General features: G+C 38.7%; 1 protein-coding gene across 1 annotated transcript in view; it reads right to left on the reverse strand.

Moving 5' to 3' along the window:
- Positions 1 to 4,213, reverse strand: part of camsap1b (calmodulin regulated spectrin-associated protein 1b) — a 29,974-nt gene extending 25,761 nt beyond the window's left edge. The window contains exons 1-2 of the mRNA XM_063017522.1: positions 4,128 to 4,213; positions 3,011 to 3,184 (exon numbers count right to left, since the gene is read on the reverse strand). Coding sequence (XP_062873592.1) covers positions 3,011 to 3,170 — 160 coding nt within the window. The 5' untranslated portion in view covers positions 3,171 to 3,184; positions 4,128 to 4,213. The remainder of the gene's footprint in view (positions 1 to 3,010; positions 3,185 to 4,127) is intronic.
- Positions 4,214 to 16,351: the final 12,138 nt, after the last annotated feature.

The raw sequence follows: 16,351 nt of genomic DNA on the forward strand, positions 1-16,351 counted from the left end.
ACACACGCAGGTTAGATGACAGTTCAGTCTGAAAAAACCTTACAAATAAGGAAACAGTGAAGATAAACCGGTGACAGAAGCATTGACGTGTTTGTGCCTTTAAGAGAGACGCTCTGTTCACAGTATCGATATAAGTGATTCATGATTAATTTTATGCGAAGCGTAAGTTTCTCTTCTCAGTTATCTCTCCGTTACTGTTATTAATTAATGTCGTGGTTTTAAATAAACACCAAGTACTACAGAACATTCTGTGTGACTCTCTTACATTAAAAAGCTTCATTAAACTGCTATTACCACAGATCTGTAACAGAGTCAGACTCGTTCCGTCTGTGGAGCTAAAAGTTATCTGTCAGTCAGAGCAGATGATCCTGAACTATGTATGATGCACAACGTTAATTATGTTATTTTAGGTCGTGAAGAGCTTTCACGATGGTTTCTGTACGATGGTTGATGAATGGTGATGTGATGGTTGGTGCTTTGTAGCTCAAAGTCTGGATCAATCCACTGAGCTGTTAAGCTTAACATGGAGGTGATCTTTATATATCACGCGATCGGATCGGCTACATTGGGGAAATATCGCAGATCGCCGATAGCATATTTTGATTAAAAATCGGCCGATATCGATTTATAGCCGATCGATCGTTCCATCTCTAGTTCTCAGTGTACAATATGGCTAGCTGATGCTCCGGTGGCGCAGTGGTAAATTACGCTTGCCCAATACTGCTGGTTTGAATATCCAGCAATGCTATCAGCCAGTCGGGCATCTACATACAGACAAGATCGGCTACGTCTAGGGAAAGAGGGGTAGCCAAGGCCCCACTATGGATTAGAGTTCTGTCTTGAGTGTGTTACTCCATTGCACCCAGTGACTCCAGGGAAACTTGACCTACCACAAAGAGGTGGTAAAATATGAAAATGAAATTAAATGAAAAATGAACAGCTAGCTACAGTACATCAGTAAATAAGATTAACGCTGAACATTTGATTTGTATTTAGTGATCATGGGTCCAGTCTCAAATCTCTAAACTAGTTACAATGTAGGCAACAGTAGAGAAACAACAGTAGGGGAAAAAACAATTCTGCTGGATGGGTGTGCTATAATCCAATCTCCATCAATGATTACAAAGGGAAAAAAATTCACTGCATTGCCTGCAGGGACGTTTGCCTACTCATTTCAATACTTGCATGAAATACACTCACACTGCCCAGTGCCAGATTAAGCACTAAAAATACGCTCTGTGCAACAGTGATTCTTGCTTGGTGCTTTCAATGCTGTGATTCATTATCTAAGCAAAGGGTAAATCAAACTTTGCCTTATTACTGCAGAGGATAAACTACAGGCTAATCAGAAAGCCCATTCTAAGCAAACAATGTCTAATACAACAAAACTAAAAACACAGTCCAATCACAGGAATCCATAATAAACAACAAAACACTGGGATAGATATTTGGAGCAGTGCTTTAATTCAGCTACTCCACAATGACTAGTGCTAGAAAAGAAGAAGAAAATGGTATAAAGTCACCCAATCTAAATTTAAATCACTGTGGTCAAGTTTGCTCTTCCTCATATGCTTGTAAATATAGTCTTGACTAATTCTTAGGGATGTCCAACCAGTAACTAACAGAGAAGTCATTGTACGTTTACGTCATTAATGCTGTTGGTTAATGCCATTTAAATTCATGTCCAACAGCTGACCGACAATCATTCAGACTTTTGACTTGAGACGTCCTCACCCATCCTTAGTTCTTATGAGCAAGCTAGGTGCAAAAACTCATTTAGAGAAAGCACTGCTTTTCTAATTCGAATTAACATTTTTAAAATAATCAATGACAGAGGGAACTCGGGTGTCCCAGCGGTCTATTACGCTAGCCGAACATCTGGGTTGGAAACTCAGGTGTGCTTTTAGCTGGCGAGGTGCCTATTCGACTAGTCTGTGCATGTGTGTATTCAGTAAAACAAGGCCATTTTTAATTGCACTTTATGGTTCATTTGTAAGTATGTGATCCCACATTTAGTAGTGGTTTCTATTGCCAGGTAAACCATGTGTAGCCGTTGTTAAATGTGGTTGCCCTCCATACCAAAGTGGCAAGAAATATTGCAGAAGGCTGAGTGGGCAAATGCAATCTCCAGGCAATTCCTAATGGATATATCTGGATTTGAATATTTAATGTGTTGCACTATACTGCAATATAGTGTACAGTGGGCAGTGGTAACCTAGTGGGTAGCACTTTAGGCTAGCGACCGAAAGGTTGAGAGTTCAAATCACAGCTCTGCCATTCAGCTGCCGTTGGGCCATTGAGCAAGGCCCTACTTCTCTCTGCTCCAGGGCCATACAATAGCTGACCCTGCTCTTTGACCCCAGCTTATGCGAAAAAAAGAATTCCGTTGTACTGTACACCTGTATATGTATATATGACAAATAAAGGCAATCTGTTCTAATCTATTATATCTAGTGTACAAGTGAAAAGCTGTATTTGAGTGGTCACAACAAGACTTCCAACCAAAACATCCTATTATTAGACAGCTCAATAGTAAACACTGCCAAACACTGCAGGTGAAAAGATTAAATATAATTTAATCAGGTTAAAATAAGGTTAAGATGTGGACTTTAATCGTAGCATGTACACACGTGCTTTACACAACACGTATTTGCAAAGTGAAGATTAGATACAAAAGTGCCTATAAAGTAGACCACAGGTCAAAGTTAGTTTGGTTACTCTCAGGGTGCCAGTGTCGATTTAGTATTAGTCTTGATATTACTACCGATATACCAAAACTATTTCAATTCCAGATCTGAATTTTTAAAAACATAGAATCGAGACATCCTACACATCACAAAAACAGCTTAGAGTCACATTTCAAAACAAGGCATAATTGTCTGTTGATGCATGCTCAATAATCCAGGTACACAAAGGCATAATTGTGTTGATCTTACAATATAAATCATATATAATTTAAGTCTCCAACAGGGGATCTTAAGTGCTGATCGAGATAAATAAAACACCTTACCGATTCCGTAGGCTTTAGCGAATAGCCATCGTAGGTTGGCAGCGATTTTTGCCCGGGCTGAATCATACATTTCCAGCGGGGTTATCTCCACTGCTTCGCTTAACGCTTCCATCTTTTTCCGGGTGCTGTTTTCCCCTCCAGCCCCTACTTCCATGGCCATCCTGAGACCACGTCCTACACCAAATCCGAGACAAAACGTTATTCAGCACAGTGTTCCTCTAAATCAATCTGAAACACCACAGCAGTCAAACCGATTTACATGTAGATAGATTTAGTGATATCGGAGCTAGCTAGCGTTAGGCCACGGAAAGCACTTGTCTGGCTATATAACGTTAGCCATCTCTGCACCATGCAAATACAACTATTAGCAAGCCAAATATAGTGTTAGGTCGGCTTGAATATATCCACACGCTTTAATTTCCGAACACATGTCATCTAAAGTACAGTGACTGTCACTACTAATGTTTGCCAACACGCTAGGCTGACAGCTAGACACATTATACCTGGTGACGCGCAGGCTAACTATAGACAGGTATGCTACACGCTAACCGGGGCTGCGTCCCAAACCGCTTACTATCGTACTAAATAGTGTACCAAAATAATATCTCTCTCCTGATAAATAGGCACATAATGTGGATTTTACTAAGCGTTTTGGGACACAGTCCTGAGCTATCTATCAAAATCATTCTCTGGCTAATTTTGTTAGCTTGCTTGTGTGGTTTAATTTTGATAGCATGTTTTAATTCGCCACACAATGTAAACGTAAAGCTTCGTTGATATTAACAAGCTGTACGTTTGAACAATGTAATAGCTATGGCCGTGAACTAGAACTATATAGATTACACAATGTTAGGTAATAGCGTTAGTAGTCCCAAACCGCATACTATAGTACTGACTATAAAGTCAAAACAATAACAGCACTTATAGCTGTGACTTTATTTAGCATACTTAGTTTAGTACACTATTTAGTACGCTAGTACGCTGTTTGGGACGCAGCCGTTAATGAACCAAAGCTAAAGCTGCCAGCCAACGGTTTAGCACGATGTAGCAATTGCAATACGCCAAACCTAGCTCAAATAATAACACATTACACAAAAACTGCTGTGCTGTACAATACCTTCTGTTTAATGCTCTATCAGCAGACCAATTCAATAAATCCTCGTGTAAGAAAAGGTAACATGGAGGTACCCACAGCGGGGGAACTTAAGAGGACCCGCTGGTCCAAGCAGAAAGATCACCGTCTCCTCCTAACAACTCCACAGTAGCCAAGCGGCAGCAACCAGGGCTTGGAGTCATTTTCAAAAAGAAGAGTCGATTCTTTGATTCGATTACGAGTCAATTCCATAGAAGATGCGCTTCATTATTGTTATTGTTTTTATTAGTATATGTATAGATAATAAAATGTATATATTGTTAATTATTGTAATTGCTTACTGCTAGTTGGTTAATAATTAAGTGAATAACTTAACCAACTTAAGAAGTCTCACTTCTGGAAAATACACTTGTAGCAGCTTCACTACTTGTGATCATACTACTAAAAAAAATTAACTAAATTAATTAGTTGCATGTAAATATCATGGTAAAACAGCAAATAACAAATCTTTTTGAGCCAGCAGCACCAACACGACCTGCAAAGTAAAATCTAACAAAGATTCAGAGAGATTCAAAGTAGCTTTATTGGCATAACTGTAGAAAACAATATTGCCAAAGCTTTACAACAATAATAACAAAATTACAAAAGAAGCAAAAGATGACAATAGATCAGTAAACAATAAAAGTGAATAAAGATAAACAAAATAAACAATAAAAATATTTTGGCAAATTTACAGAAAGATATACAGAAGATATATAAATATATTTTACAAACATATGTATATATACATAGATCTGTTACCCACTGTCTCTCAGGGGGTGTAGCACTGACACAAACTGTGTGGTGAGGGGGGCAGTATGCCCTTCTCCCAGAATTTTTTGTAACTGTTTGGTAATTTGGGATTTGTTGTTTAAATATGTCTGTAAAAATTTCTCGTGTTGGTTTAAATTTTTGGCAGTAAAGAAGGAAGTGCATCTCTGTCTCCACCTCACACAGTCTCTCCTCTCTGGGCAGCCAGGACTTTTTATATGTGCCTGTCTCTATGATCAGACTGTGGTTACTGAGTCTGTAACATCTGTAACAAAAATGTGACTTATGATCCTGCTAAAAGTAGAATAACCAGCCCAAGTAGATGACACAAGATTTAGCCCTCTAGGTTAACAAAAGCTTCTTTCCTCCCTTAATGGGTTTAAGAAATACACTGTAGGAATCGACTCTTGGAATCGACTCAGCCAACTCCTAAAACATGGAAGTGGAATCCAGAATCGAACAGCCATAGGAGCAAGTAAGCAGTTCGTGTCTACGACCGCAGCGCGAGACGCCCATCAAATTCAAATCAAAACAAAAGCAGAAATTCCACTGCATATACAAACGTCTTTAACTTCTATAATAAAGCAATAAGCCAAAACAATGCGATTTTATCACAGGGAAGGATGTTTTTGGCACGACGCGAAGCGGAGTCAACATAAAATATGGTAAAATACAACAATGTTCAATTCATAAATGTATTTATTTACAAAAAACACTTACAATAAAGCATTCTTCCGCCACACCATGTAGTCCGTTAACAGTGTGCAATGTTGCTAGGCAACATGAGGGTGAACGTAACATTCGCAATAAACATTCCTCCACAAACACTATTACTTGGACGAAACACCCGCTTAATGATTAGAATTACTGTTTATATTAATCTGGACATTTCCATTTATAGTACATGACTTAAAATAGTGTTCAATCAAGTTTGTACTTTTCCTCGCTGGTGGGCATGAGAGGTTTTTTTTACGTTTTTTTTTTTTTTTCGTTTTTAATGTGCTGCAAACTGACAGTGGCGTATTAATATGGAATGATGTGAGGTGGTCATAGGTGTGACTATATCGGGCATTATACAACGGTTAGTTCCGACCTTACAATCTGATTGGCTGAGAAGCGTTCTAACCGTGCTGATATATGTGATAACAGCACGGTCTTTTCACACCACAATGGTATTACTCCGCTGACGCGTTGCCATTAACGACAAGCTTCATGCACACAAACGCGCACGCAGGCGACACAGACTTTTTTTCCCGGTCGCGTTTTAAATCCGTTATTTGATATACAATCCAGTGCACCGTGTAGGGAACATAGATCAATTGTCTAATTCACTATCTAGTGCACTATGTAGGGAACACATATCCATGATCTGATATCCAATCTAGCGCACTGTGTAGGGAACATAAATCCGTGATCTGATACACAATCTAGTGCACTATGTAGGGAACATTAATGTGTTTGTGACGTGAACAGTTAGCTTAATAGCCCAGTTAGCAGCTCATAAAAGTTCTGTTATCATCCATAATCCTTTGGTGTGTGTGAGAGGTTTTTTATTTCCTTTTTTCCCTTCGGAGGTTCTTGCCTTTTTCTTCTTGTTGTTCTTACTTCCCTAAGTTCCCTTCTTACTTCCCTTTTTGCAACTTGGGATGTCTGCTTTGTAGTGTTAAACTTTATATTCGTTGTGGAACTACTTTTTTTTTGTCAATATTAAAGCATATTTAATATGAAATTCAGGGCTTCTTTGATTTATTTTCTTTATTTTGTAAAAACTGATGTATAAAAGCAATAGAACACTTGAGGTCGTGTGTTATCACGAATAACATCACGGCTGTGATGATCTACGGCACTCGCCTTCGACTCGTGCCTGCGACCGAATCACAGCCGTGATGTTATTCGCGATAACTCACGACCTCAAGTGTTCTATTGCTTAATTTTACAACAGATTCGAACGCGGCTCAGCCAATCAGATTTTAGGACCGGAACTATCCGTTTTTATAATTGTATGTACAGTGTATCACAAAAGTGAGTACACCCCTCACATTTCTGCAGATATTTAGGTATATCTTTTCATGGGACAACACTAACAAAATGACACTTTGACACAATGAAAAGTAGTCTGTGTGCAGCTTATATAACAGTGTAAATTTATTCTTTCCTCAAAATAACTCAATATACAGCCATTAATGTCTAAACCACCGGCAACAAAAGTGAGTACACCCCTAAGAGACTACACCCCTAAATGTCCAAATTGAGCACTGCTTGTCATTTTCCCTCCAAAATGTCATGTGATTTGTTAGTGTTACTAGGTCTCAGGTGTGCATAGGGAGCAGGTGTGTTCAATTTAGTAGTACAGCTCTCACACTCTCTCATACTGGTCACTGAAAGCTCCAACATGGCACCTCATGGCAAAGAACTCTCTGAGGATCTTAAAAGACGAATTGTTGCGCTACATGAAGATGGCCAAGGCTACAAGAAGATTGCCAACACCCTGAAACTGAGCTGCAGCACAGTGGCCAAGATCATCCAGCGTTTTAAAAGAGCAGGGTCCACTCAGAACAGACCTCGCGTCGGTCGTCCAAAGAAGCTGAGTGCACGTGCTCAGCGTCACATCCAACTGCTGTCTTTGAAAGATAGGCGCAGGAGTGCTGTCAGCATTGCTGCAGAGATTGAAAAGGTGGGGGGTCAGCCTGTCAGGGCTCAGACCATACGCCGCACACTACATCAAATTGGTCTGCATGGCTGTCACCCCAGAAGGAAGCCTCTTCTGAAGTCTCTACACTAGAAAGCCCGCAAACAGTTTGCTGAAGACATGTCAACAAAGGACATGGATTACTGGAACCATGTCCTATGGTCTGATGAGACCAAGATTAATTTGTTTGGTTCAGATGGTCTCAAGCATGTGTGGCGGCAATCAGGTGAGGAGTACAAAGATAAGTGTGTCATGCCTACAGTCAAGCATGGTGGTGGGAATGCCATGGTCTGGGGCTGCATGGGTGCAGCAGGTGTTGGGGAGTTACATTTCATTGAGGGACACATGAACTCCAATATGTACTGTGAAATACTGAAGCAGAGCATGATCCCCTCCCTCCGGAAACTGGGTCGCAGGGCAGTGTTCCAGCATGATAATGACCCCAAACACACCTCTAAGACGACCACTGCTTTATTGAAGAGGCTGAGGGTAAAGGTGATGGACTGGCCAAGCATGTCTCCAGACCTAAACCCAATAGAACATCTTTGGGGCATCCTCAAACGGAAGGTGGAGGAGCGCAAAGTCTCGAATATCCGCCAGCTCCGTGATGTCGTCATGGAGGAGTGGAAAAGCATTCCAGTGGCAACCTGTGAAGCTCTGGTAAACTCCATGCCCAGGAGAGTTAAGGCAGTTCTGGGAAATAATGGTGGCCACACAAAATATTGACACTTCAGGAACTTTCACTAAAGGGTGTACTCACTTTTGTTGCCGGTGGTTTAGACATTAATGGCTGTATATTGAGTTATTTTGAGGGAAGAATAAATTTACACTGTTATATAAGCTGCACACAGACTACTTTTGATTGTGTCAAAGTGTCATTTTGTCAGTGTTGTCCCATGAAAAGATATACTTAAATATCTGCAGAAATGTGAGGGGTGTGCTCACTTTTGTGATACACTGTATATGTTTATTTACATTTTCCATTTTGTTTACAACTGAGCTTAAACATATCATTAAATGATTTTAACTGCAGGGAGATATTTACCACATTGGTACTGTCTGGCACCAAATATAATTACCCAGTTTAATACAGAGCTAACTGTCGCTTCTGGGGACATATCTAATGCATATAAAGTTTATCCTTAAGTTTTAACTAATATTTCCTAAAAAATAATTCATCTTTTAAAGGTAAATATATAAATGTGTAGTTTAAACCAGAAGATGGCGGTGTGTGAGTGTGTTACATGTACCTGTTGGTCAACTACTGTAAATGTGTTTAGGAACAGAAATGTAACTAAACATGGCAGAACCTTGTAAAAAACAAAATACTAGGGGTGGGTGGATCGATCCAAATATCGATAGTACCGATACCAACCTTGGTACCGGAATCGGATTGATACTAGCGTGATGGGATCGATACTTCAGTGTTACTGTTTCAGCACGTTTCTCTGGTTTAATAAGAAAGTAGAGATCATGTGTGTACAGTCAGCAGCAGCTCCTCTCACAGTTTACATGCTCACCTCGCCCCGCCCCTCCTGCTGTGTTGTGGTACCGTCACGTGACTGAGTGGCACTGAGAGACCAAACACGTGTAGCAGAGAGTGAGGGAGAAATAATGAAATACTTTTTGAATACTTTACTCTGCACATACAGAAATAGCGGCAATTTTATAGAAATGATAGTGTAAATTATATGCATGTAAAGTACGAACGCAACTTACGCACTTTGCGCACCCTACGCAAATTCACTAACGACCCTAGACCGTAGGTCTTGTTCGTGAATCGGAGCATGCGCAGTGAGGCTCTCATGCTGCGTGTTTCTTTTGATTAGTGATGGGAATTTCGGCTCCTTTTAGAGAGCCGGTTCTTTTGGCTCGGCTCACTTAAAAGAGCCGGCTCTTTCGGCTCCCAAGTGGCTCCTTAGATTTTTTTGTTGCTTAAATTAATTTATTACCAAATTACATGTAAAATGAATTACTAATGTAAAAAAAACATTGTATCAAATGTTTATTATTTAAATGGCTTTATTTATATACTCAACATGGAACAGAGTGCTCCAACAATAAATTATAAAATACAAAAACAAAGACCCATCTCAATTAGACAACAAGATCTGATTGTGTATATTATTTGAACGTTTGCATCTAAAGTGGGACGGCACGGTGGCTAAGTGGTTGGCACTGTCGTCTCACGGCAAGAAGGTCCTGGGTTCGATCCCCAGGTGAAGAGCCCGGGTACTTTCTGTGTGGAGTTTGCATGTCTTTCCCGTGTCCGCGTGGGTGTCCTCCGGGTGCTCCGGTTTCCTCCCACAGTCCAAAGACATGCAAGTGAGGTGAATGTTCCTGTCATAAATGTAACCAAAGTGTAAAACGTGACGTTAAAATCCTAATAAACAAAACAAAATAAACAAGCATCTAGAGTGAAACAACACAACATCAACAAAGCATCACTCAAACTCAACAAAATATAAATGAAAATGTGCAAAACAAAAAGAAAATCCAGGTGAAAGCATCCAGGTGACAGTATTTGTAAGTATTTAGTGAAGATTGACATTCAGAAAAACCAAGGAGCTCATCTTTGATGGGTTGATCCTGTTTCTCCTTTCTGTTATGATCTGCCCTGTTAAAAAAGATTCTCTCTGAGGGGACAGATACACAGTCTATGTGCCATCACATGTATAAGATGAGGGTAGACTGAACACTTGGTCTCACACCAGCTCAGTGGGTCTGAACTTCTCTGTAAAAGGGGCTTCTCATGTCCAAACTTTACTGTTTCCTCTCACTCATTTTCCTCACCTTTCCAGTGTGTAACGTCTGGCTGTGTAAAGCGCCGAGTTCTCTCTCTCTCTCTCTCTCTCTCTCTCTCTCTCTCTCTCTCCCTCTCTCTCTCTCCCTCCTGTTCGTGTGCACGCTGTGTGTGTGTGTGTGTGTGTGTGTAACCCCTCCCCTCCTGCTCAGTGTAAACACACAAACGCCACCACGTACCTTAACCAATCACGTGCGGCTTTGACAAAAAAAAAAGCGAATCGGCTCCCAGTCAGGAGCCGGATCCCGTCGTTCACTTTAAAGAGCCGGCTCTTACAGCCGGATCGTTCGCGACCGACCCATCACTACTTTTGATGCTCTTTTCTTTTAACTTTGTGCGTATAAACGTAAACAGATTTGTATCTATTTTTAAATGTAAGTGAACAAGGACACATACATTCGGTCACTATTATAATTTTACATATTTATTCACCCTGCAAGCACAACTACGTGGTATGAGTTAGCCGCTTGGTGGTGATAAGCTATGATAGTAAGGAGTAAGTATAGTGACGAGAAAGTAAAGCACCCAGAAACAAAAAATATTACAGCTTTAAACATCTGAATTAATCTACAACCTTTCTGAGAGCAGCTGCAATATTAATATGATAGAGTTATATTTACAGAGTGCTTTAAGAAATCACTGCAATTAGCATATCAGCTAACAAGCACCGGTGTTGTTGAGCTTGTTAATGTCTTTCGTATAGTTAGTGTACTGCACAAGTCTTTACTGTATATTTTTCATAATAATAATAGTTATGGTGTATGAGTTATCTGGGTTTCTCAGCTGTGAACTAGTTGGCTAGGCTTGGTATTGACACATTAGTATCGATAGTATTGATACTTCAGTTTTACGTTTTCCCCGCTACATTCAGTACGTTTCTCTCGTTTCATAAGAAAGTAGAGAGCATAGCTGCGTCCCAAATCGCATACTTCCATACTGAACACTAGAGCTGGGCGGTTACTGAATCACCCTGGTTAATGATTCGAATCTTCGTACTGAATCAGGAATCACGAGTCCGAAATCTCAATTAACCCGGATCCTACGAGTCTTCTGACTGGCTGCTGCTAGGTACACAAGGCGAGTGAGCAGACTCACTGGAAACACCGCAGACTGTGATTTGGCTGAACCGGCTTCACTCCAGTCCGTGAATCTAAGTAATAAGTTCAATATTCCAATAAACAAGCAGTTAAACTCACTGGTGTTTGTTATGTGGCTGATTTTATGCACATGCTATTATTATTATTATTATCAGTAGTCAAGTTTTAGATTAGTAATGCAGCATATTTTCTTGTAAGCAAAACAACAACAAAATATAGTTATATTATTATTAAAATGCAAATGCTTACAGGATACTTTAGTACTGTACCACTTAAGGAGTATCATAGCCCCCATGGTAATTTTAAACCCTTGACCCATTAATATACCCATCTGATTGGTATGTGAGTCCACCCCCCCTATCCTCCATGACCAAGATTCCACTTGGAAAAAAGCATCAACTTGTCACTGACAAGAGAAGTGTGAGGTGCCAAGAGAATTAAGAGAGAAGGATTTATTAACAGAAGATGAGTCCATGGAAGACAAGTGATATTTGGATGCATTTTCATGCAGTAAATCAATCGCAATCAGAATGTCAGTACAAGTGACTCAACTGACCCAAGTGAACCGGATCACATTACTGAGTGACTCAGATTAACCCGAGTCCATAAAATAAACCGAATTTACCAGCACTACGTACACGAGAGCGAGTAGTGTGTCCATTTACATAGTATTTATTAAACAGTATGCGAAAAGTAACATTTTTGAGTATGCACATACATCACACTACGGTCCGATAATCTATCCCATAATTCAAGTCAAGTCAAGTCAACTTTATTTATATAGCGCTTTTTACAATAGACATTCTCTCAAAGCAACTTTACAAAATCCAGGACCAACAGATACAAAAACCCCTGTTGAGCAAGCCGAGGGCGACAGTGGCAAGGAAAAACTCCCTTAAAATTACAGGAAGAAACCTTGAGAGGAACCAGACTCAGCAGTGACCCATCCTTCTTGGGTGGTCTGGAGGATACTTTAAATAAATAGTATTTACACAAATCATACAAACACAGAATTAAAATGAACTAAAAGTTATAACTAGCAATAAATAAATAAATAATAATAGAGTTATTATTCAGTCCAGTCTGTAATAAAGTCTGTAGTGAGTTCTTGACATTCTTGGTGCAAACACGCCAGGTCCCGTCACATCCGGCAAGAGCAGCATTGTTGGCACGGCAGTCTCGACTTCATTCCTTAACCTCGGGCAGGTAAACAGGTTTCCATCAGAAGGACCTCAGGGTCCTGTGTAAAACAACAGAAACTGTAGTTAAAAATGTAATTAAAAATGTAAAATGCGAGTTGATTCAGCTGGAGCTGATATATGGCGGAGAGTCGGTTCTTTACAGGTGCAAGTAAAAACACGTTCAGCTTGTATAAAACCACCCAGTTTCTTGTGCTCACCTTCACCGTTCAGTTTGACAGTGAAACACTCGATATGCCTCAGTGCTCAAAACACCACATGGAAAGGTTTTTAATTGTTAGTATTTAGTATTTGAGCTCCTGTACAGACACTGTTGCGGTGCAGCCACATTGTTTAATGTTTATTTACTTTTTTATTTATAGAAACATTATACAGTACACATAACAGTACACTTGGTATACATGAACATATTACCAAAAAATATGCTTTAACAATAATACAACAATAACCAGTAAATGTTCAACAACAATAAAAAAAAATATCACAGAAAAAAACAAAGCCAGAAAAATTACAAATCATTTAAGGAATCTTGTTCCAACAGCATAACATATAAAAATGAAAAAAGACAATAAAATAAACCCTCATTAGAAATGCGGTATTTGTATATAAATCTAAAGTACTTTAAGACAGTTAACAATCAACATAATTTTTTGTTTAAAGAGGGGCTCAAGAAATTTACTTTTTTAGTTTTATGAATATAATATTTAGCTAGTAATATGATTAGGTTAATTATATAAGATCCAGTTGACTGAAAGAGAGGGTTATCAAATATATACAAAATACATTGGCTATTAATTGGAATGTATTTACCAATTTTTTTACCCAAATCCCAGAACACATCCACCCAAAAGGAAAAGGTATAGACACAATCAAAGAATAGGTGATCAATCGACTCACCAAAGCTTTACAAAAGACACACCGATCAGAGATGGTAATAAATGGGGATGTACCGATTCACCACAATACAGTTAATAACCGATTCAAAAATGTTTGTAAAATGAATCGATATTCACTTTAAACAGAAGAGGGCACTGGCGCTATATACTTCGTCTTGTTGACGTCACTGGCACTATACACCTGGTTGCCAAATTCAGGGTTTTTCAGCCAAATTGGGCTTAATTCAAAACTGTTTTGCATAGTTTGTATCTACCTCAGAAATAAAGGGTATTCATTATTTAGATAAATAAAAGATAATCACAAATACAGTATTTTATTTTATTTTTTAAGAGAAATAATACAAGGAAACTTTGTCATAATTTGTCTTCAATTGCAGTTTTAAAAAAAATCGGGGAAAAAAATCGTATCGTGAATCACATCGCATCGTGGGTAAAGTGTATCATTACCTAGTAATAAATCGACTTAATCTAGTATTAACTGGGTAACATCTGTGAAGTATAGCAACCTGACAAGTTACCTCAGCAAAGATCCACATGATGGCGCAGAAACACCACAAACATTCTGACAGAAAAACGCTTCATTTGGTCACATTTCCGTTTATTATCAAAACTGTCATAAATAATGAGTACAAAGTATTATTTTCATATATGGAACTGCAATTAATTATTTCATTGAATTATAAATAAGCAATATTATAATACGGATTGAAATGAATGATGTGCTCTTCCATGCTCCCCTCCTGCTCTGCTGTGTTTTGTTGTAGTACCGTCACGTGACTGAGCAGCACTGAGAGACCGAACACGTGTAGCAGTGAGTGAGAAAGAAATAATGGAGTACTGTTTGAATACTTTACTTGGCACATACTGAAATAGGGCGATTTTAATAGAAATGATAGTGTAAATTATATGTACGTAAAGTACGAACGCACTTTGCGCACCCTACGCAAATTCGAACTACGCTAAAAAACGTAGGTCAGGTTCCTAAATCGGTTGGTAAATACATTTAAATATAAACAGTATATATTCTTTTTCCAAACGTAAAGCTTCTCTAAAATACCACTGCTGCTTAATATCGCCATCTTTTGGACAACAGCCGTGTGTACAACATTCCACTTATTGTTTATTATATTTATGTTTATTTATATAAACAAATCTGTCATATTTGCGTGACAAATTTATTTTATTAACTGTAAATAAAAATAAAAAAGATGAATGTATTAAGAAAAATATCTCATTTTTTAATTATTTTTATGAAATACTATTAGTATTTTATTGTGCGGTTTTTCCACACAAGTGGCTGACAGCAATTTAGATATCTGCGCATGCGCATTTCAAAACTACAGCACTTGACTCGTTTTTAAGTATTTTACCGGCACTATGAGTCCACTTGAGAGATTCGAATAAATCTGATAATTATATCTTACCGTGTGCACTTAATATAATTCCTATAACTCCACCACCTAAAACCCCAAACAGTAAAGCCGGACACCGATCAGGTGAACACCAGAGGAACATGCTCACCTCGCTCCTCCCCTCCTGCTCTGCTGAGTTTTGGTGTGGTACCGTCACGTGACTGAGCGGCCCTGAGAGACCAGACACATGTAGCAGTCAGTGAGAGAGAGAGAGAGAGAGGCTGAGAGAGAGGAGCTGTGTGGGGATATTTCCAGAAAAGTACAATAAAATAAATACATTATGTTTTTTTTTAATTATATAATTGTTTCTGAACAAAAACCTCAGACGTTCATTATAGTAATAAATGCCCTACTCATAAATCATGACACACTGCTCTCCCCTACATGAAAGTAAACAAACTGCTTTTATAAGTAGTATCAGTATTGGTATCTGCGATACAGGCCCTGTATTTACCACTACAAAATACCCTTTTTTACACTTGGCGGATGAAGTCAGTGGTATAACGGAATGAGAATGCGTTTCGAGTCACTTTATGTGCTGTTTGGTTTGAAATGTGTGTTACCCTTGGCCTGTAACTGCTGGAAGCATAAATGTATTGTAGGATGGAAATAGTGGTCAACATTAGGTGCCATCTAATGTTGGAGCCATCACAGAGCTCTTAATGGTCCATAACAAAATTTTAGGCAGTGACCAAAGTCATAAGTGCATCAACACAACTTTTTCTGAGATGATGGGTATCATGTTGGTGCAGCAGGTAATGCTGGAGTCATATAAACCATGGTCTTACCTCGTCAAACCTTGTCAACAATTACTGTGTTTTTTCTCCCACCATGCAGAATATGCAAGTGCTATGAGACCCTGTTCACATAAGTACATATATTTAAAGAAAAATGTACTTTGTTTTGGCCTCTTACAGAGAAACAGTTTAGCATGTGGCTTAAAAATTGGTCCAATCAGAAAATTATGTTTGGTTGGAATAAATGAAAAAACACTATTTATGGCCAGGAGTCAAAATCGAATGGACATCACTTAATACTATTACTTAACCTAATACTATTAATATAGTGGAATTCTAACAAATGTGTAGTGTCAGGGTTTAGAAAGTAAAAAGTAACTTTGAAAAAAGTATTCAATAGTGATTTAATACACACCGTTTTTTTTTATCTAGGCTTAATCTAAATAAAAAATCCATGGGTTAAAAAGAGAGGGCAAATAAAATTATAAACTGTGACACTTCAGTATGAGTAAATGAGTTCGTATTGAAACAGACATAAAAAAGCACATTATTATAAAGCAAAGGAGCAGAACCATATGAATGACTGGAGACTTTGAAACCAGATA

The sequence above is a fragment of the Trichomycterus rosablanca genome, chromosome 21 (genome assembly GCF_030014385.1).
Source record: "Trichomycterus rosablanca isolate fTriRos1 chromosome 21, fTriRos1.hap1, whole genome shotgun sequence".
NCBI lineage: Eukaryota > Metazoa > Chordata > Actinopteri > Siluriformes > Trichomycteridae > Trichomycterus > Trichomycterus rosablanca.